The sequence below is a fragment of the Peromyscus leucopus genome, chromosome 2, assembly GCF_004664715.2.
Source record: "Peromyscus leucopus breed LL Stock chromosome 2, UCI_PerLeu_2.1, whole genome shotgun sequence".
Lineage (NCBI taxonomy): Eukaryota > Metazoa > Chordata > Mammalia > Rodentia > Cricetidae > Peromyscus > Peromyscus leucopus.
Window position 1 is genome coordinate 56,522,139 of NC_051064.1, and position 21,267 is coordinate 56,543,405.

General features: G+C 49.1%; 1 protein-coding gene across 1 annotated transcript in view; it reads right to left on the bottom strand.

Moving 5' to 3' along the window:
• Shb (SH2 domain containing adaptor protein B) overlaps positions 1 to 10,108 on the bottom strand; it is a 118,316-nt gene extending 108,208 nt beyond the window's left edge. The window contains exon 1 of the mRNA XM_028859505.2: positions 8,831 to 10,108. Coding sequence (XP_028715338.1) covers positions 8,831 to 9,526 — 696 coding nt within the window. The 5' untranslated portion in view covers positions 9,527 to 10,108. The remainder of the gene's footprint in view (positions 1 to 8,830) is intronic.
• Between the last annotated feature and the right edge of the window lie 11,159 nt (positions 10,109 to 21,267).

Genomic DNA, 21,267 nt, shown 5'->3' on the forward strand with positions numbered 1-21,267 from the left:
TCCTGCAGACAGATCTGGGTTCCAATCTTGGGTTTCTGTGTCCCCCACCGCAAGGTCCTTATGTGCAGGCACTGGCCAGCTCCTGCACCATCCTCATAGCCCCCAGCTCTGGACAATGACCTGCACGTAGCAAGACCTCGGACAACACAGGACCAACTGAAGGTGAGAAATCAGACCACCACAACCTGTTTCTACCAGTGCACTCCTAACCAATGGGGTGCCAGCGAGTCAGCAGTCCCAGCTTTCTGGTTCGTTTTTGGGGTGTGTGTGTGTGTGTGTGTGTAGGCACCCATGTGGAGGTCACAGAACAACCTCAAAAGGTTGGTCCTCTCCTTTCACCGTGTGGGTTTCAGGGATCAAACTCAGGTTGCGGAGCCATCTCTTGGGCCCCAAGTCCAGGTTTGTTTTTCAATGACCAAAGCTGACCTCTGCTTCTACAACACAAGTTAAAACTCACCAGAGGAGGGCTTGGCTGCAAGACCACAGGAAACCACACCTGCTTCAGATTTGCCTTTGAAAGCCAAGGTTAGAGACCAGCAATGCTTTGGGAGCAGGGAGAGGATAGGGTCAAGCCTGAGGTTAAGCCCTAATCAGTCTTGTTCCCAAGAGCGTATAATTAGAGAAGACGGTCACCTGATCTCCTTTTAGGAGACTTAAGTTCTTTCTGGATGCGGTCAGAGAGGTGCCTCAGCTTCCATCTCACAGCAGAGCACACACAGCCTAGCCAATCCTTTGGGGGAGGGAAGGTCTCGTGTTAGAGTGAGAAGACATGACAGTTACAAGACATGCGTTTTGTGCAGCTGTCCTTGGGGACGCGCCTACTCTGTGCGCAGGATTTCTCTATGAAATAACTCAAGTGCAGCATTAACATCTCTTTGTGGAATTCAGCAGTGGAGAGACCGGGGAGAGAGAATCCAGCTGGGGTAAAAGCAAGGAGGGGAGGTAAGAAGGGGAACATTCTGTGCAAGGGCAGAGACACGTGACAACCGTCACAGAACAACAGGGCCTTCCCATGGCCGTTTGAACTGGAAACCGTGGGCCAAATCCGTGGGAAGCACGTGGGCAGTGGACTCAGAATGCGCGGGTGTGCACTGTGTCCTGGTACTCGGAAGCTGTGACACTTCTCTATACCTCGTCGACTTCATCCATAAGATGGGCTGACAGTACAGCAGGTGAATAGCACTGAAAGCCTGAGAATGGCTTGACTGCACCCCTGCCCCTTGCCTGCACCCTGCCTGCCTGCACCCCTGCCCCTTGCCTGCACCCCTGCCCCTTGCCTGCACTCCTGCCCCTTGCCTGCACCCCTGCCCCTGCCTGCACCCCTGCCCCTGCCCCTTGCCTGCACCCCTGCCCCTGCCTGCACCCCTGCCCCTTGCCTGCACCCCTGCCCCTTGCCTGCACCCCTCCCTGCCCCTTGCCTGCATCCCTGCCCCTTGCCTTCATCCTTCCCTGCCCCTTGCCTGCACCCCTGCCCCTTGCCTCCCTTTCTGAATCTTGGCCTTGCTGTTGTGACTGGCATTGGTAAACAACGTTCAGCAGAAGGGACACTGTCCCAGATGCCATCAAGACACCTCATGGGCTTCTGCTTGCTCTTGGAACCCCACCCTGTCGTATGAGCAAGTACTGGAGGGGAATCAGTGAGCCCCATCAAGACCGGAATTGATACTCAGTGTTTGATGCCTAGGCAGAAAACTAGAACCCAGGGGCCAGCTGCCTGGCTTTGAAAATAAAGTTGTACCAGAACACAAGTATGCCTACTAATATATTCTAATGCCGCTTTTAGCTACAATGGCTGAGCCAACCAGCTGTAAGGGAGACCAGACCATCTAGCTCTCAAACCTGAAAACATGATCTGCCTGGCTCTGGCCCTTTTTTTTTTAAAGGGGGGGGGAGTGGCTGACTTCTAGTTTAAAACCCAGGAGGCTGCGGTGACCTGAGATGGAGCAACAGCTGTCGTATACCTAGTACCTAGAATGACTGGGGGGACTTTGTGACCTGCAGAATTAACAGCTTCGGTAGCCAGCATTTATCTTACACTACTTTCAAGGGTTGGGACATGAATGGGGAACCTGTCCTCAGCCAAACTACAGCAATAAACTTTGGTCCTAACCTTTTCCAGAAAGGACACCCACCACCACCACCCCTTCCCCCCGCTAAAAATAAAGGACTCTGTAAGGACTGGAGAAGATGGCTGTCAATCAAATAGAAATGGCTGACATTCTGACCCTGGCTTCCCTTGATCCTGACTAGTGATTTTATGTGAAAAGACCAAACGGCAGGTCAACTCCCCTGCAACAGGGCCCACGAGACCCGTTCTGCCAACGGTGAGGCCCTCTGCACCTGCCCACAGGCCCACCATCCTCCACACAGCGGCCCCCTTCCTCGCTTCCCTGCCCGGGCATTCCCACTCATCCCTCAGAGTCCGACGGCCCTCCTTCACTGGCAGCAGTCAGGCCTGTCAGGCCTCTGCACACACGGCAGGCAGCCTTTCCTTGGGTTCGGAGACCGTCTCGGGCTTGACAACCTAGTGTGCTTGTTCATCTGATACCTAGGGGATGTTGTCTCCAGCACTCTACTCAGATACCACAAACCAAGGATGCTTAAGTCTCCTATATAAAATGTAGTAGGCCAGGCGTGGAGGAGGCACACATCTTTTTTAACCCAGCACTCGGGAGACAAAGGCAGGAGGCTCTCAGTGAGTTCAAGGGCAGCCTGATCTATACAGAGAGACCCTGTCTTTAAAGAATAAACAAAATAAGAGGACAGTGATATGCCTTTTGTGTATATGAAGCCCTGTCTAGCTGACTTCTAAGACCTAATACAAAGTAATACTACATACACAGTTACACAACTGTTTAGGTTTAGGAAGTAAGAAAATACAAGTCCACGTATGGTCAATAATTTTGTTGCAATTTGGGAGCAGAGGGAAATCATGGTACTGGGAATTGAATCCAGGGCCGGGTGGTTGTGCAAAACCTTCCTCAAGATTGAAACATTCCATCCTTCAGGAAGCTCCTTGAGCAGGAAGGTAAACAATTCAAAAGAGCTTCCTGAAGTCCCTGAAACTGACCAGATTCACTAGGCCCCTCCCGGCCAGAGTAAACACGAAAAGCCGAGTCTCCTCAGAAGCTGAGCAGCAAAGATTCTTGGAGGAGAAAACTGCGAGGACTTGTGTTTGTCTCCCCGGGGAAAGTTTTCGTCACACGTTAGTGGGTGCTGGACAAACACGTTACCACTAAGCGACACCTCAGCCCTCTCTGTACTCAGCTGCTTTTTGTTTGTTTGACTTTTTATTTTTATGTTTTGCTTGCATGCTGTCAGTGCATCCATCATGTATGTGCCTGGTGCCTGCAGAGACCAAGAGAGGGCATTAGACCCCTAGGACTGGAGTTACATGTAAGCTTATGCATGAGTACCATGTTGGTACTGAGAATCAAACCAGGTCTTCTGGAGAGCAGGGAGTACTCTAAACCACCAAGCCATCTCTCCAGCCCCAGGTCTTTTTACTTTGAGACAAGAACTAAGTTGACCAGGCTGACCTCGAACACTCTGTAGCCACTCAGATAGATTTTGCATTTATAATCCTTCTGCCTCAACTTCCAGAGTATTGGAAGTATTCTGGGAATACAGACCTGGCTTCCTTCTCTCGCCACTGAGTGCCAGAGGGTTATGATTAAGTCCACAGGCTGCTGCAAAACCCAGGACACACAGCCATCTTCTGTACCCTGATACACCTCCTCAGCCACACTTACTTCTCTCTGAATTCCTCCTGCCTAGCAAAGAGCTCAGAAACTAACTGGTAGGTGTTTTCCAAGTTAAAAATTATGATTATTTATTCTGTAGCTATGGAAAATGTGTGAACTCTGTGGATGCTGACAAAAGACCACGTGTTGGTACACATTAGCATGTATTTCAAATCTGGCCAACTGATGTCATGATGCATCCTGACTTTCCCAGGTGTACTGGAAACACCATTTAATTATGACAAAAGAAACAACACCAGCACAAAACCTAACTGGATGAGACCGGTTTGGCTGCATCCAAGGAAACCCACAAAGTAACTCGTTTCTCCCCGCCTCTACCCCTAACAAGGTTTTTCTGGGTAGCCCTTGCTCTGTACTCCAGGCTGGCCTTGAACTCAACAGAGATCCTCTGGCCTCTGCCTCCTGAGTGATGGAATTAAAGGCGTGCACCTACCGCCCCCCCCCTTTTTTTTCCCAAACAGCATAGCTGAAGGAATATTAGCTCTACCTACTTCAACCTACTACAATTTCTTTTCTCTTCCAGGAGCTCAGACCCTTACTACCTCTCACCCGAAATACATTACAACTACCCCCTAATTCTGGGCTATCTCCTCCAGATGTGCCTAAGGCTCTAAGCCAGTGGTTCTCAACCTGTGGGTTACGACTCCATGGGGGGTCACATATCAGATACTTACAATGGAATCAGTAGCACAATTACAGTTATGAAGTTGCAACAGAATAATTTTATGGTTGGGCTCACCACAACATGAGGACAGCATTAGGAAGGTTCAGAACCAATGCTCTAAGAACAACCCCATCCTCCCCTACCTTGTGTAAAAATCACCTGGGAGACCCAAACTGAGGCCCCACCTGGTATCATACCCCTGCCACGTCTTTTATATTGTCACCTCTCATTTCCCAAAAGACCACTGAGTATGTGCTCTGCCTTCCAAGAACACATCCTACAACGAGGTCTTCTGGTCGTGAGCATATATGCACACAGTCTGACACACAAACCCCCTTACAGCATATGGTGGTCCCATCCTGCTTCAATCCCACCTCTGCCTCTAGGTTCACCTTCAATGCCTACTTCCCAGATAAAGACCTCCCCCAAGTTATCAAGGCAAAATCACCATGGGGAAAAATGGTGAAAAAACACATCCACTTCCTCCAGAAGCTCAGACCAAAGATCTCTACACCCTTAACCTCTGCCTCCTTCCCACAACTCACTCTCCTACCCCATCTCTGCCCACAATTTACATTAGGGGAGAATCTAGAACAGGGAAGTCTCTTTCTCAAGTGAGTCTGTAAGGACAACAGATGTGGAGCTGGTGGACTGGGCTGTGCCCCAGGACTCGCTCACCTGGGAGAACAGGGGGATGACAGAATGAACAAAAAAACAAGTGCTGAAGGACAGGAAGGGACCCCAAAACTGAGCCATGGTGTGAGCAGCACAGCAAGATGACTGCACGGACCACCAGCTCCACTGCAGGATGCAGAAACCCTCAACTCAGGTCTGGGGCTAAAACTGGACACTGGCACAGGCCAATTCTCTAAGGACTACAACAGGAATGCAATGCTGCCCCAGGCTAAGGGGGATTTTCCTGCAGCCACTGGTGGGGACTGAAGACAGACAGGTTCAGGGATGGACAGGGATGTTCAGAGCTGGGTTACAGTAGGTCTGGCCTGCCAAATGCTGTCTGCTGGAAATAATGTGAAAACCAGACTGCCTTCTGACTGCCAGATGGGAGGTACTGGCCACATACTAAGCTGGAGATATGCACCTGTAGCCAGTATCCAAAGTGGTCCTGGCCAGAAGACTTGAGTTAGGTGGAGAACCATGACCATGGCATCAGGGTTCTCATAAAGTGGGATCTAGGACCAGTAGGAATAATCACTCAGACACTTGTCAAAATGCACTCTCAAGGCTCCCGCCAGAACTGACAGGTCACAAGCTTCAGGGAATGAGCTGGAATAGTAAGAGACAGAGGATGGAGAGGAATGTTGTTTAAAATGCTGTCTTCTAGACACTCATGAACTCACAGTAACTGTGGTTACCCACACAAGATCTGTACAAGATCAAGCCAGTCAATAATCCTACCATGGGTGGGAGAGGGACTCGGGAGGCTCCACCCCTAGCTGAGGAGCTACTGGCAACTGATAGCTGTTCAGGGTGGCCCTGGTAGTTTGCCCATGTCCACACAGACAGCACTGACTGGACTCAGTAGGTGATTTTTTAAAATAGGAGATTAAGGGAGGAACAGCAATTGTTGGGGAGGGGGAATTGAGGGGGAGGGAATGTTAGGAGTGGATGTGATCAAGGTACATTTGTACATACGGATGAAATTGTCAAAGAATCAATAAAACTAATGGGTGGGTTTTGTTTTTCTAAGGAAACTGCAGAGAAGGGGCTGAGGATGGATGCAGCTGCCTAGGTAGAACTGCTTGTTTAGTTTTAGGTTCACTTTACCAAGTACTGGGTTCAGTCTCCAGTACTGCATAAAACTAGGTGGTCCACACCAGTAGTCCTCACAGGTATGGGCAGTAGAAGGAGGAGGGTCACAACTCAAGCTTGGGTGGCAGTGGTACATTCCTTTAATCCTAGCACTCTGGGAGGCAGAGGCTCAATTCGAGGCCAGCCTGGTCTACAAAGCAAGTTACAGGACAACCAGGTCTACACAGAGAAACTCTGACTCGAAAATCCTCCCCCCTACCAAAAAAAAAAAAAAAAAAAGAAACAGAAAAAAAGACGCGCAAGCCCACCTTTGGCTACCTAGTGAGTTTAAGGTCAGCATTCTTTGAGCCTTGTCTCAGAAAATAAATAAAACTGCAGGCCTGCATTCCCAGTGCTTAGCCAGCTTCCAGGGACACTCGGCACCACTGTGCTAGGCTAGCCTGCTGTCTTAGAACCACTGCCTTGCGGCCACCCCCTCTCCTCCTGATAGAAGGAGCATCTGGTAACTTCCTCCCTTGTCCCCCAAGAGAGACAACTCTGGAAAGATCAAAGCTACAACGTAAGAGAGGAAAACCAGCCCAGAGAGACAGTCTCTTAAAAACTTTATCCTCTACCACTCAGTTTACAAGTCCTTGACCAGGCCCCGCACCCCTCTAGGGTCCTGTCCAACTCTAACCTCTCGTCCCAGCCACAGAAGACTCTGCCTGAAGACCTCTAAAGCACCGGACTCTTCTCCAGCCACCCCCAGTAGCGGTGGCTCAGGTTCAACAATGGTCTTGCCTCAGAGGTGCCCTCCAGAAACCCCCATTTAACACCAGGCCCCATCACAGGACGGCCTCTGTCCCAGCACTCCATACAGACATGCATAGCACACGATTCCCCTTCCAGCACCTGGCAGAAGAGAACTAAGACCCATGGGAAATATCTGGGGACAATGAAGCCAAGTCTTAGACACACTTAACATTCCAGCTACAAAGTATCATTACTAAGCATTTCAAAGTCTTAACTCTAATTAGAAAAAAAAAATGTTTATTACAGTTTTGAAAGCCACCAGAAAAAAAAAAAAAAAAAAAGACTTTAGTGAGGCGGCTGAAGTACTAGCAGGAGGACAAAGAAAGTCTGCCCCCTGGGGGGTGGTCTTGGGCAAGGATGCTGACAGGAGTCCAGTGCCGCTGTGGTCTGCAAACCTCCCTGCAAAGCTTTCCAGTAACTTTCACATACAAAAGCTTCCAGGTCCTCCCAGTGGGCACACCAAACCAAGCCTGACCATATATGAACCTGTAAGAGTCTCTCGTCTTTCCTAAAACATCAACCACAAGCCTCGACAGCGCTCAGTTCTCATCAAAGACATCTCTCTCTCTTGTCCCCTTGTTGGCTGTGCAGTCACTAGGGCTTCCAGCTGTCATCCAAGTGTGGCATCTTGGGTGCTCGGAAAGCCCAGAGTGGACAAGCTTCCAAGGTACGTGCCCACACGGTTTCAGCGAGCACTAGGCTCCTTCAGACAGCACGCACCATCCATCCTGGACAGACAAAGCAGGAGAGAGGATGACCCCAGGGAGAAAACCAGGCAGGAAAATTAAAGGAGGGCGTCCCCTTACTCATCTCTCCCATAAAATAAAAAGAAGCCTAGCCCAGCACCAGCTGACAGGCAGAAAATGTCTCCCTGTTTGGAAATCCAGTCTATCAGTACAGGCAAAAGTTTGAGCTTGCAAGAAGAATGTGGGGGAGAACCCTGAGCAGGGGCCTGACAGCCAGGCAACCCTGCCCTAAGGATCGAGATCTCTCCCTGGGCCTCAGATTTAATCAAAACACTGCCTCCACTACAAGTAGACAGAGCAAGTATTTTATGGGGGAAGGGAGGGCAACTCCGAGTGTGAAGAGAAGGAGCCGAGGGACCTGGCTGTAATTAACTCTTGCTACGAAGCAGGGACGACTAAAAGGCCTGATTGGCAGGGGGTTGCCACAAAGGCTTCTCATCCCCCGAGATAGTACTGTAAGGGATGGCGTGAGGGAAGAGGATGGGGTGGCAGAGGTAGGTGTCCTTTTAGCAGACCGCCTCCGGAGGTAGGGAGAGGAGGTAGGAAGTACCAGATCGGTGAGTTCTCTGGGAGGACGGACATTTAGACCGGAAAAGCCTGCGTGGGGGTTCCCAATACCGCTCCAGTACAACAGGCCGCTTCGCTTGGCTTCGGAAACCTGGCACGCAGAGTACGAGGTTTAGGAGCATTTACATACACACATTCAGGGACAGCCAGTAAGGAAAACAAGACTCGGAGGGTCCCCTTCCCGCTCTGGACCTCAGTTCCCAGCTACATCTGGGAGGGGAGCCACCACACAACCCCGGGGTAAACAAGAGCAAACGCTCTTTTAGGCCCGCCGAAGCTGACTTTACTGGGGGAGCAGGAAGGGCTGGCTGAGTCTGTCTTCTGGGTAAAGCTAGGCGGGGTGCCCTCGCTCAGGCTGTGGGCTCTGTAAGGAGGCGTTTGGGGAGGACAAGCCAAAGACACAAGAGTCGGACCAGAGTGCGCGCCGTAGCCTAGACTCCAGGGTGCTAGAGCAAAGTTGACTGGTAGGGCTGGTTAACGTGGCGGTGCCTCAGTTTCCCATGCGCACCAGTAGCTTGGGGTCTTACCTTGTCTTTCTGGCCGGCTCCGGTCTCCTCGGCGGCGCACTTGTTGAGCAGCTTTTTGCCTCCGCAGGTCGTCGGGCTCCAGGTGCGGCCGCCGGAGCACACGCCTCCCGGGGGATCCCCCGCAGCACCCGCGCTCTCCACTTTGATGAGCCGGTGCTTAGGGGAGATGTAGCGCACCTCGGCTGGCGTGGCGGACCGCCGCTCGCTGCTGCTGCGGTAGAGGTGCGGGGAGCCGGAGGACGAGGACGAGGAGGCGGCGGCGCCCGGCCCCGACGCCGCGCAACAGCAACCCGCAGCGCCCGCCGCCGCCGAGAAGGCGCGCTGGCTCCCGCCGGGCTCCCCGCCGCCGCCGCCGCAGTAGTCCAGGCGGCACATGGCGCGCAGTTTGCGCAGCGACGAGCCCGGCCCGTTGTACGGGTCCTCGAAGTCGCGCTCCTTCTGCGCGCGGTAGGCGCGGATGAGGTCACTCGTGCTGCCGCTGTCGTCGGGCAGAGAGCCCGACGAGGCCGAGAAGCAGGCGGCGGCCGACCCGCAGGACGCCGAGGAAGCCGAGCAGGCCTGCGGCACGGCCTGCGGGGGCTGCTCGCGCCGCTCGCCCCGGCGCCGCTGCTCGCGGTAGTCGGGCCTCGGCGGCTGCGGCGGACTCTTGGTCTTGCTGTTGCCCAAGCTGAAGTACTTGTTCAGCCACTTGGCCATGGCGAGAGGCCGCCTAGGGCCGCGGCGCGCCAGCCCCGTCCGCCGCCGCAGCCATTCGGGGGGCAGCGCTGCCGCCCAGTCCCGCAACGCCCCGGCCCCGGTGGGGGGCGTGCGGGGTCCCCGTCGCCAAGTTCAAGTTCTCGCAGCCGCCGCCTCCTGCGGGCCGCCGCCCGGCTCCGGCCGCTGCTGCCGCCGCACAGCCCTCCGCCCGCGCCGCGCGCCGCCCGAGCTTCGGATCTCGCGCCCCTCACGGGCGCGTCTCATAGGGCCCCCCGCCTCGAAGAGCGGAAGGCCGGGCGCCCCCCGCCGCTCACGCCCGCACCGAGCGCGCCCCCCCGCGGAGCGCGCCCCTGCCCCGTGCCAGCCGCGGCTGCCTGCGGGCTTCTCCAGTACGCCGGGGCAAGCCCGGCCCCTCCGCGGGTCGGAGAGCAAGCGAGCGACGGAGGGAGGAGGCCCGCGCCCGCCCGGCGGAGCCCGCGCGCCCCTGCCCGTCCCGGCGGCGCCTGCCGCTACCGCTGCCGCTGCCTCTGCCGCCGCCTCCCGAGCCGCCGCGTGTGTGACACTCGGCCGCCAGAGCCCGCCCTGCGCCGCGGCCCGGCCCCGTAGGCCCCGCCCCTTCCACCGAGGCCCCGCCCCCCGCGTGTGCCCGGTTACCTCCCCCCCTCCCCCTGCCGCAAGAGCCACCTCCCGCGGCCGCCTGGGCGCCAGCCCCCGGGTCGTGCCCGAGGGCTCCGGAGTCCTGCTGCTCTCCCGGCCCTGCCTCCTTCCGACTGAGACTGCCGAGCTCCGAGACCAAAGGTGTCTGCGCAGTTCCCGGGGACCCGCGCGCCGTGCACCCCAGGAATAGATGCCCACCGTCGGGGTAGTCGGCTGGGCACGACCTCTCTAGTTGACCGTGAGGACCGTGCGGAGGAGATGCCCTTAACGAAAGAGTGCAGGTCCCTTTTCTCTTTAAAGGGACAGAGACTCCGGTTCAGGTTTGCCGGCGCCGGGTCTTCGAAAGACTCTTTATGCTAATGAGTGTATTAGCAATCCAGATGACGGATGCAGACGCGATAGGCGGCTGGGACCCGGCGGGGCACCAATCCGGGAGCAAGGCTAAGGGGAGGTCGAAATGTTTGCTTACCTTTTCACCTTGCAGGAAGTGGGGCTTTAACCCTGTTCACTGCCAACCTAGTGGAACCAGCTATGTAAACATTTAACGCTTAAGGTTGCAGGAGCTGGAGAGGCTCTATTTAGTCCAGAGACGATTTTACAGGTGGAGAAACTGAGGCCCCGAGGTAGATCACACGGGTGGACTTGGATGCCAGCCCTGGGATCTGGTGGCTTCTTAATGATGTGACTTAAAACAATGTGGTTATTACCCAAATGTGAGGAAACCGAGATCAAAGTGGGGTAGCTTTTCTTGGAGTTTACTCTCAGAGGGGGTAAGCATAATCCTTGTCAAGACCAAAATCTTGCCTGAAAATAAGGCACCTGCCTTCTCGACCTTAATTCTAGTTGAAATTTGGCTAGGCAACCCCCGGAATATAGCTTAAGGCTAAGATGTGAGTCCCTGGGAGCTGAGACATTCCTTAAGAATGGTGATTTGCCAAAGTAGCACCCTGTGTCCATAATCTCCATCTGCCATCTGTACATAGTGAGTTTGTGTATATGAGTTCGGCACACTATTTGTCCTGGGTCCTGTAGGAGTAGTAACCTTTTAAAGTAGGCAGCAAGTCCAGGGATGTTCTGGAGCAAGAGGTCAGGCTCCCATCCTGAGACTTTGGGACATGGTGGGCCACAGTGTCATCCTTTCCAAGCTCTCCCTCTACCCAGATTCATACCTGAGACCACAGTGGACAACAGGCAGGCCCAGGACTCTGAAGGCTATGCTCTATCTACTCAGTCACACAGTCAAGCTATTTGCCTCTCTCATTCCCTATGGCCACTTGAATTTTCCAAACCCCACTGTTACCCACATCCCAACAATCTCACATAACACTTACCTCTTACCTGAGACCTATTCACTTAGCATCCCTAGGAAATAGTCCTAAAGTGTGCACACACCACAAGGTTGCATGTGTGGTGTCTGGGGCATAGGAAGAGGCCCCAGAAGTTGATGCTAAGATGTTTATTTTGGGTATCCCTAGTCTTAAATGTCTCAAATTACCCTTTAAATCCTTGCTCTGCTGCATAAGCACTTAATCATCCAGCATGGAAGGAGGCCCCAATTAAGGGGAAAAAAACCTGAAAGGCCAGGACATCCTCATTTTAAGCCCCACCTCCATTCAGCTCCCTCACTTCAGCTTCTAGGCTCAGGAGGAAAAGGAAGCCAGATCTTGGCAGTAGGCCAGGCCACCTGGGCCAAGAAAGTCCTCCCCAGAATCTGGACGCCTGTTCCCTGTTCCCTGCATGTGGGCTGCACATGGAAACATTATCTTTGCTTTTCTGAAGGGTTAGGAAGAGAAGTTGTATTTCACAACTTATTTTTTACATTCTGCTTTCGGCTGGCCCTGGAGTCAGAGATGCTTTCGCCTGTAATGCTTCTTCTGAGCTATAATTTGTAAGCCAGAATTATTGTAATGCTATAGTATTATGCCAAGAACTCCCAGAGTCCCTGTGTAACTGCCCGGCCCCTAAACAGTGTATATAATTAACCCCAGTCAGTACCCCTGCAATCTGATGTTATTCCTGGTTTACAGATGGGGTGGCTGGCCTAAAGTGGTATTTACTTGATACAAGCAAAAAGTCTATGGGTGTTTTCCTTGGGAACCTATAGAGACACACCTTCAGAGATGAAGTGAGGGATGACAGGTCTCAAAAGAAACAAGAAAATATTAAGAAAGATGGTGGAGAAGCATCATGCCCAGGGTTTCTGGGAGCCAGATGCTTGTAGGGCAGTCATCAGAGCACCGAGGAGGTGGACACGCTCCCTTTGCAGTTACAGCTGTATGGTTTTACAGAGGAGACACTGGGGCCAGTGACAGAGAGAAACTGAGTCAGAGGCACAGCTGCCGGTGATGACCATTCCCTTGACACCACAACCCCAACCCTGTGGAAGGAATGGTGTAAATAAAGTACGCCCATCTCTCTTGGCTCTTCCCCCACCCCCAGACACGGGAGACCCAGCACAGGACCTTACTAGATGAGGGAGATCTCCACTACCAAGCTGTGCTCCTGACCCCTGGCTTGGTATCTGTGCTCTTTATGTCCCTCCTCCCTGCCCTGTTCCAATATCTTATGGGGAGAGGGGTGTTGTGTTTAGATAGCTGTGTTTCTGTTTCTGGTAGACAGAAGTTTCTGTCCCACAAGCCGTGCCCAAGTAACCGCACAGAGGCTCGATATTAATTATAAATGCTCAGCCAATAGCTCAACTCTTACATGTAAATTAGCCCATATTTCTTATCTATGCTTTGCCACGTGGCTTGGTAGCTTTTCTCAGTATGGCACGCCCATCTTGCTTCTCTCTGCTTCTGCTGGAGACTCTTGACTCCACCCTTCTCCTCCCAGTGTTCTCAGTTTGGCTCTCCTGCCTCACCTCATCCTGTTCAGCTGTTGGCCAGTCAGCTCCTTTCTTAAACCAATCACAGCAACATATATTAACAGAGTATAAAGAAATATTCCATTTTCCCCTTTTTTTTGTCTAAATAAAAAAGGAAGGTTTTTGACTTTTACATAGTAAAATTATATGCAACAAAACAGTTGCCAAGTGAGAATTACAGTTACAATATCCAGTCCATTTGTATTTGGCAAAATCAGAGAAAATATTTTTTTATAAGATAATATCTTTGTGAGTCTAAAGTTTTTTGTTTTTTGTTTTTTTTTTTTTTTTTTTTTTTTTTTTTGGTTTGGTTTTGGTTTTGGTTTTTCGAGACAGGGTTTCTCTGTGTACCTTTGGAGCCTGTCCTGGAACTCACTCTGTAGCCCAGGCTGGCCTCGAACTCACAGAGATCCGCCTGCCTCTGCCTCCCAAGTGCTGGGATTAAAGGCATGAGCCACCACTGCCCAGCTGAGTGTAAAGTTTTATACCTAATTTAGTTTTATACCTAATTTACCTTAAAACTTTAAATCTAATTATTTAGTCTTTAACTCATCAAAGACCCCAGAAGGGTGTAATATTATCTAACGACAAGGACATCTGGCTACCTAGACAGTCACCCAAAGCTCTTCTGTAACATTGGGGCATCCATCTTTGGCCTCCAGGCCTAGCATATCTGACAGACTTTGCTGAGAAACAGGAAATTTTGAAGGACTATCCTACCTTGTCTTGACAAAGTTTGACAGTCACTTTTCTTTTGCATCTTTCTGGTCCAGTTTCGACAGCATACCGTCAGCAATTGAGGCAAGGGCAGTTTCTTTGCCCAAATGGCTAGCTTTTGCCATAAAGAAAGCAAACTCCATATAGAGGGTCTTTGATGCCCATTATCTTCTTTTGAAGTAAATGGGTGCTGTTAAGAGCAGACATGTCTCACTGTCATGAAAAGCCTTAGGTTATTAAACATATTAAATGTCATATTCTGTAGGTCTTTAAAGTGTTTGAAGATCATCTATTTATCTATCTAAATGTATCTGATGTATGACCTTGAAAACATACCTAACATGACTATAAGTTTGACTATTAAAGATGACTAACAATTAATCTGTATTTCTTAATTATAGGTTACATTTTTAAATGAGTTGCAGCCAGGCAGCAGTGGCACACACCTTTAATCCCAGAACTTGGGAGGCAGAGCACTTGGTCTACAGAGTGAGATCCAGGACAGGCACCAAAACTACACAGAGAAACCCTGTCTTGAAAAAAAAATGTTTAAATGAGTTGCATAAGCACAATACCCCAAACAAGAGTAGAAACATACATATAGTATAATAAAAATAACTTTAAAATTTTATTAATAAACCAAAATCCATACCAATGTAAAATATTTTGAGATTAATAGTTGTTTTTTGGATAAAAGTAGATTCAATAATCTACCTTTATATCCTATCATTTCTATATTCCCCCTTCTTTTCAGAACAAGATCCCTGAATCTAATCTCTTTTGTTTAGTTTTTTCCCCTGATCATTACCAATAACAATTTGTAACCAACCCCCCTAAACAATGACAAATATCCATAACCCATCTTTTGAAAATGTAGGTGTTGTTTTTTCTAGACTGATTCCTGCTGTTTGTGGGCACTGGTATCTTTAGGAGAACCTTGAGAAAATCAGGATAATTGTTAAGTCTTGACTGGAGTATTCTGTGAGGCTGGATCATCTCAGCAGCCTTGAAGCTATTTTGGATGAAAAATTCTGAGGAGACTGTAACAAAGGCATTTTGAGATGCTGAATCACCTGGGTCATCTGTTTTCATTGGTGTCTCATCTTGTGTTCTGAAAATACTTAACCTTTAAAGGTGACATACATATCTGTATTAATATAAGTATAGACTGTGCCTTGTACACAAGTCAGCCAAAGATGATTTTTTTATTTATGTTTGAGCAGGTAAAATATACATTATGTGTTTTGTAATTTTTATAGGTTTATTTCTTTAGGTCTGTAGCCAGGATTTCAGGGGGTCTTCCTTGATCAAACCTGATCATCTTTAACCTTGAATGAATCCACAGCCTCTCATTTCCTGTGGAAATAAAAGCAAAACCTCTTCCCCAAAGTAACATTTTTTTACTTCCATTTTGAAGTCAAGAAATTTTTTTAAATTTATAGGTTGGTTTAATCCAGCAATTTTCATAATCCAATCCTTCATTGGCAATCAGAAAATCTAAAGACAACACAATAACATACAGAATCCAGGCTCTCTGTGTATTTCCCATCCTTATGTGGCTGTTTTCTTTTATATTACTTTATGCCTTTTAAGGATTTTATTATTTTAAAACTATATTTTTAAATCTATGACTGTATATACTCTTTCTTTTCTCTCTCCCAAGCCTTTAAACTGCTAAGCAGCTTGGCTAGGACCTCTGCCTCTGTTTTTACGGCTGGCTCCCTCCTGCTGGTAGCTGCCAAGAGACGTTTTTTCTGTATTGCAGCCAGCATGAGAGACTGTGGGAACCTACCATGAGGCTTATCTCTTGGTGTGCTGGCAACTCAAGCCTGCAGGCATGGACCAGGAGATGTACCTCCTAATCACAGCCGACATGAGACTAGGAAGCCCCACCTGGCTTCATTTTTGTGTGCTTAGAATCTTTATTTTTATTTTTAGTATTTATTTGTTTGTTTGTTTGTTTGTTTATTTATTTTTATCTTTGTTAGGTTTTATGTGGGAGTTCTGGCCCCAGGTTAGAATGCCATTTGTAGGCAGACTTTTCTCTCCTACCCGCCAGTTCCCAAATAATGCTGTGGAATAGTTCTTTACACTGTGTGAATATATGTTGCAGTGATTGGTTTAATAAAGAAGCCGACTGGCCAATAGCTGAACAGGATAAGGTTAGGCGGGAGAGCCAAACTGAGAATGCTGGGAGGAAGAAGGCTACTGTGGGATGTCTTTCTGTATGCTGTGAATATGTGTTGCTCTTATTGGTTGATAAATAAAGCTGTTTGGCCAATGGCAAGGCAGGATAAGGTTAGACAGGACACTCAAACTGAAGACAGAGATGGAGAAGGGCAGAGTCAGGGCAGATGCTGCGAGCTGTCCAAGAAGCAAGATGTGAAAGAACCAGTAAGCCACGGGCCATGTGGTGATACATAGATTAATAGAAATGGGTTCATTTAAGTATAAGAACTAGTTAGTAACAAGCCTGAACTACTGGCTAAGCATTTAGAATTAATATAAGCCTCTGAGTGATTATTTGGAAATAACTACGGGACAGAGAAAAGCTTCCACTTACAGAAGGTGGAGTCAGAGGAGTCTCAAGCAAATGCAAAGAGAAGCAAGATGGTGTGCTGTACTCAGAAAAAGGCACCAAGCCACATGGTAAAGTATATAGATAAGAATATGGGTTAATTTAAATGTAAGAGTTAGTTTGTAGCAAGCCTGAGCTATTGGTTGAGCATTTGTAATTAATATTAAGTGTGGTGAAGTATTGTGTCCCCCAATATTGTGCAACCGTAATGAAGTTTCTCTGAGGATGGAGGAAGAAGCCAGCCACTATAGTAAACATAGAGGTCAGGCAATGGTAGCACATGCCTTTAATCCTATCACTCAGGAGGCAGAGACCAGTCTGGATCTCTTTGAGTTTAAGGCCACACTGGAAACAGAGCCAGGGTGGTGGTACATGCCTTAAATTCCAATACTAGTTAACCATAAAGGTCTGGAGTTCTATACAGTCAGACAGGAAGTAATGTAGCTGGGTGGAGAGAGGAAATGAGATGGCAGAACAGAAAGGCATATAGGTGTGGGTAGACAGGAAGCAGGTCTCTCTGGAGACTGAGGCATCTGTAAGGTGAGTTTGGCATGGCTTTTCCTATTCCTCTGATCTCTCAGGTTTTAACCCCAATATCTGGCTCCAGGTTTTTATTAATAAGACCGTTTAGCAATTTGTCTTACAATTAAGTCTCCATGTCAATTATTTGGGAATTGAAGGGTGGGAAAGAAATGCCTGCCAACAATAGCTCCAGGCTCTGTTTCCATCTTTCCACGGACATCTTTCTCTCTATCTTACCGCACACAGGGCTTCTAGGATGGCTCTTGAGAGGTATAGGCAGGAGGATCAAGAGTTCAAGTTGATCCCTGGCTATAACGTGAGTTCAAGGCCCCTCTAAACTACTTGAGACCTCGTCTCAAAACAAAAACAAAACAACACCCCCCCCAAAAAAAAAAATAAAAGAGGCAAGGGAATTCCAGGCAGAAGACTCAGCATTAGCAAAAGTAGAGAAGCAGGACATGGGGGAAGCCACTGGGGTAATAATGGGTGGCCTAGTTTGAGAATGTGAGTATGTGAGGATTTGTGAGGGCTGAGAGATGGTGGGTAACAGTACAAAGAGGGGCTGCCTGTCAGAAAGAGCTCTGCTTCCCGATTAAGAAAAATGGAATTTCATCTGTCAGTAGTGGTGCGGGTGGGGGCTGCTTGTGATCTTTGCTAAAATAAGGAAATTACTTAATTTTTTTCTGCATTTCACAAGGATCGTTTGGGGAGCAGCATGCAGGATGCTCTTCATGGGGGCGAGCCATAAGGTAGGCAGAGCAATGTCTTTGCTTTCTTACGCCTTAGTGCATTTGCCTGTGCCGCCTTTTAAATATTAAAGAAAAATGGTGCCAGGATGGTATCTAGTACACAAGAAGTACTCCAGCCCTTTTGTTGAATGAATAAGTAACACTGTAGTGGAAGAATGTTGAGTAATGGACTCCAAATGACTCCCAGATTGCTGGCTTGGGCCTCTCCTTAAACAGCAACCAGCCCTTGCCCAGTGACAAGTAATACTGGAGGAAAGATAAAGGAGTCATTTAAGGAGAAAGGGAGGCGACGTGGGCCTTGGTCACTCGTGTATTAGTTACTTTCCTGTTGCTGTGTGAAAACACCATGACCACGGCAACTTATAGAAGGAATGGTTTGTTTTGGCAGAATGGGAAGAGTCCCCGAGGAGGTAAGGGGGCATGGCAGCAGGCAGCAGACATGACAGCAGGAATGGGAAGCTAAGAGCTCACAAGCTTGAACCACAAGCTTGAAGCAGAGAGCAGACCAAAACCGGACAAGGCTTTTCACTCTCAAGCCTGCTACCAGTGATGTACTTCCTCCGGCAAGGCCTTATCACCCCAGTCTCCCCCAAGAAGCACTACCAACTGGAGACTGCGTGTCCAAATGCCCAAGACTGTGGAAGGACATATAGTCCCAGCTGCACAATAAACACCCAAAGTTTAGCATACTGAGTCTTTCTCTGTCCTGCCAGCCAGCTCCCGAATAATGACACAGAAACTTTTATGATTATGAGAGCTCGGCCTATAGCTTAGGCTTGTTCCTAACTAGTTCTTATAACTCAAATTAACCCATATTTTTATTAATCTACATTCTACCACGTGGCTTTTATTTCTCTCCCATTCTGTGTGTCCAACTCATTCCACAACTCAATGGAGTCTCCCTCTTGCTTAGATTCCTCTTCCCAGTCTCTCTCTCTGTTGGGAAGTACTGCCTATATACCTCCTGCCTAGCTATTGGCTGTTCAGCCTTTTATTACACCAATCACAGCAATACAACTTCACATAGTGTACAAATATCCCACAGCCGTTTAGGCCTGAGTCTGGGCTGGATGCTTAGATCTGAGACAACTGTCCAGCCTTCTTGACCCTTCACTTCCTACTTATGCCGCCCGCCAGAGGTGGTGATTGTGGAGGCGCACGCCTTTAATCCCAGCACTCAGAGGAGGCAGAGGCAGGCTGATCTCTGAGTCTGAGGCCAGCCTGGTCTACAGAGTGAGTTCCAGGACGGTCCAGGCTATACAATGAAACCTTGTCTTAAGAAACCAAAACAAGCCGGGCGGTGGTGGCGAACACCTTTAATCCTAGTACTCAGGAGGCAGAGGCAGGCAGATCTTTGTGAGTTCAAGCCCAGCCTAGTCCAGGACAGGCTCCAAAGCTACACAGAGAAACCGTGTCTTGAAAAAAGCAAAAACAAAAATAAAACAAAACAAAAAAAGGAAACAAAAACAAAACAAAAGCAAAACCCAACCAACCAAACAAGAAAGCCTATCTGCAGGGAGTCTCTTGCCTGGATACTGTAGAAGTTTTCCTTCTTCCATCTCAACACAGCAGCCACCATTCTATAACATGAACCTAAGTTTGCTGGTGTCCCTTCTCTGCTCAGATCCCCCCGTTGAATTCCATTCTCCTGGTACTAAATGCCAAAATCTTTACAGTGGCTCACAGACCCGCATATGACTGAGTTCCTGCCCCCGTTCTGTGTTCTCCTTTCTGCCACAGGCAGGGTGCTGCTCTGCTGCCTGGACCCTTCCTCTGCTTTGACTGTTTTCCCAGCACACACATACCCGCCACGCTCAGCCCTGGTGTCCTTCGGGTCTTTAAATGCCACATGCTCAGCGAGGCCTCCCCTGGGAGCGTTATCACAAGTGCAGTCCCAACATTTGATGTCCTGCGTCCTTGTTTTATTTGTCTGAGTGTGGCTCACCCCATCTCACCCACGGCATGTTTGCTTGATTTTCCTTGTTTGCTTTTGATCTGGCCCCACTGTGGTTAGAGGATCTTTGCCCTTCTGTTCACTGCCATTTCCAGAACAGTGCCTGACATGTGGCAGGTAGACAAACAGTTCGTGTTTGTTGGATGATAGAGTGTATGTGTGCAGTAGAGATCACAGAAGGCAGAAGGACTACAGTTTGGCATTTCTGTCTACTTCTGTCTTCTTGTGGCCGTTCTTGGCCTGGAGGTGGAAACATGTCAAACTTGATGGATTGGGGGGATACAGAAGATATATTTAAGATACTTGACATGATGCCTATGTTTTCTCTCTACCACTAAGCTGTATGCCTAGTCCTATTTTTATTTTATATTTTAAGACCAAGTTTTACTAACTTGCCAAGGCAGGCCTTAGATTTGTAATCCTGCTTCTTGTGTGAACTGTTTCCTCTGAGACTGAAACATTCTATCTTTCAAGGAAGTTCCTTAAGCAGGAAAGTAAACTGCTCAAAGTAGCTTCAGGAAGTCCCTGAAATTGACTAGGTTCACTAGGCCCCCCTCCTTGCCAGAGTAAGCTATAAAAGCTGGGAGTTCCCCTCAAATGGAAGGAAGCTGAGCTGCTTCAGCACCCATATGGCAGCTCACCACCCCGGCACCCATGGCAAAACACCAATGCACATAAAATAAATAAATAAATAAATAAATAAATAAATAAATAAATAAATAAATAAATAAATGAAAAGCTGCAAAGAAGACCCTAAGGTGAGACAAGAAACCAGCTGGGCTTCCTGGCAGAGGTTCAGACCAACTGAGGCACCTGGAAAGGACATTCTCCAACGTGTTGAGCTGCCTGCAGGCTACATGCTCAGTGTGCTCCAGGTTCCCAGCTCTGTGAGCTGTCACCCATGCTGGGGTGGGCTTTGGTGATGCAGCTATCTGTGAGTCGTTTCTGCTCCTGTAAGTGACCCCTAAGCCGTGTTCCTGTAAGTAGTCCCAATAAAACTCATTGCTTCACCAAAGTGGGTTTTGGTGGTATCTATAATTTGGTCTATCATGAGTTCCCTATCTGGGGTGAGTAGACATGTGTGTTGTATTTCCCTGGGAAAAGTCTTATAACATGACAGCCTCCCGAATAACTGGGATTATAGGCTTGCACCATACAGCATCTACAGGCTCCTCAACTCGAAACCTTCCGATATTACTTATAGTGCTCATACTGTACGTTAGATCTCCTGGACTTACTCATCACATGCAATTGTAGATGCCCTCTGACCTCATTCTCCCCGAACTGCCTCCATCTTGTTGTTTCCATGTATTTTACTTACATTTTTTTCACATAAATGTGAGAGCATGTAACATTTGTATTTCTATAATGTTCTCCAGATTCACCTGTGTTATAACAGCTGGTAAGAGCTCTTTGTGTATTTCTCTGTGTGCGTGTTCCTGTGTGGACACATGTGTGGGGGCTGTGCCTGTGCCTGTGTATGTGGTGCATGTGGAGGCTGGAGGTCCACATGAGGTACCTTTTTCAATCACTCTCCATTTTATTTTTTGAAACAGGGTGTCTCACTGAGCCTGAAGCCAAGTCAACTAAAGTGTCTGGCCAGCAAGTCCCAGAGACCACCCTGTCTCTGCCTCCTCAGTGCTGGGGTTTTCGGGATGCACTGCCAAGCGTGGCTTGTGTGGACTGTGAGGATCCACA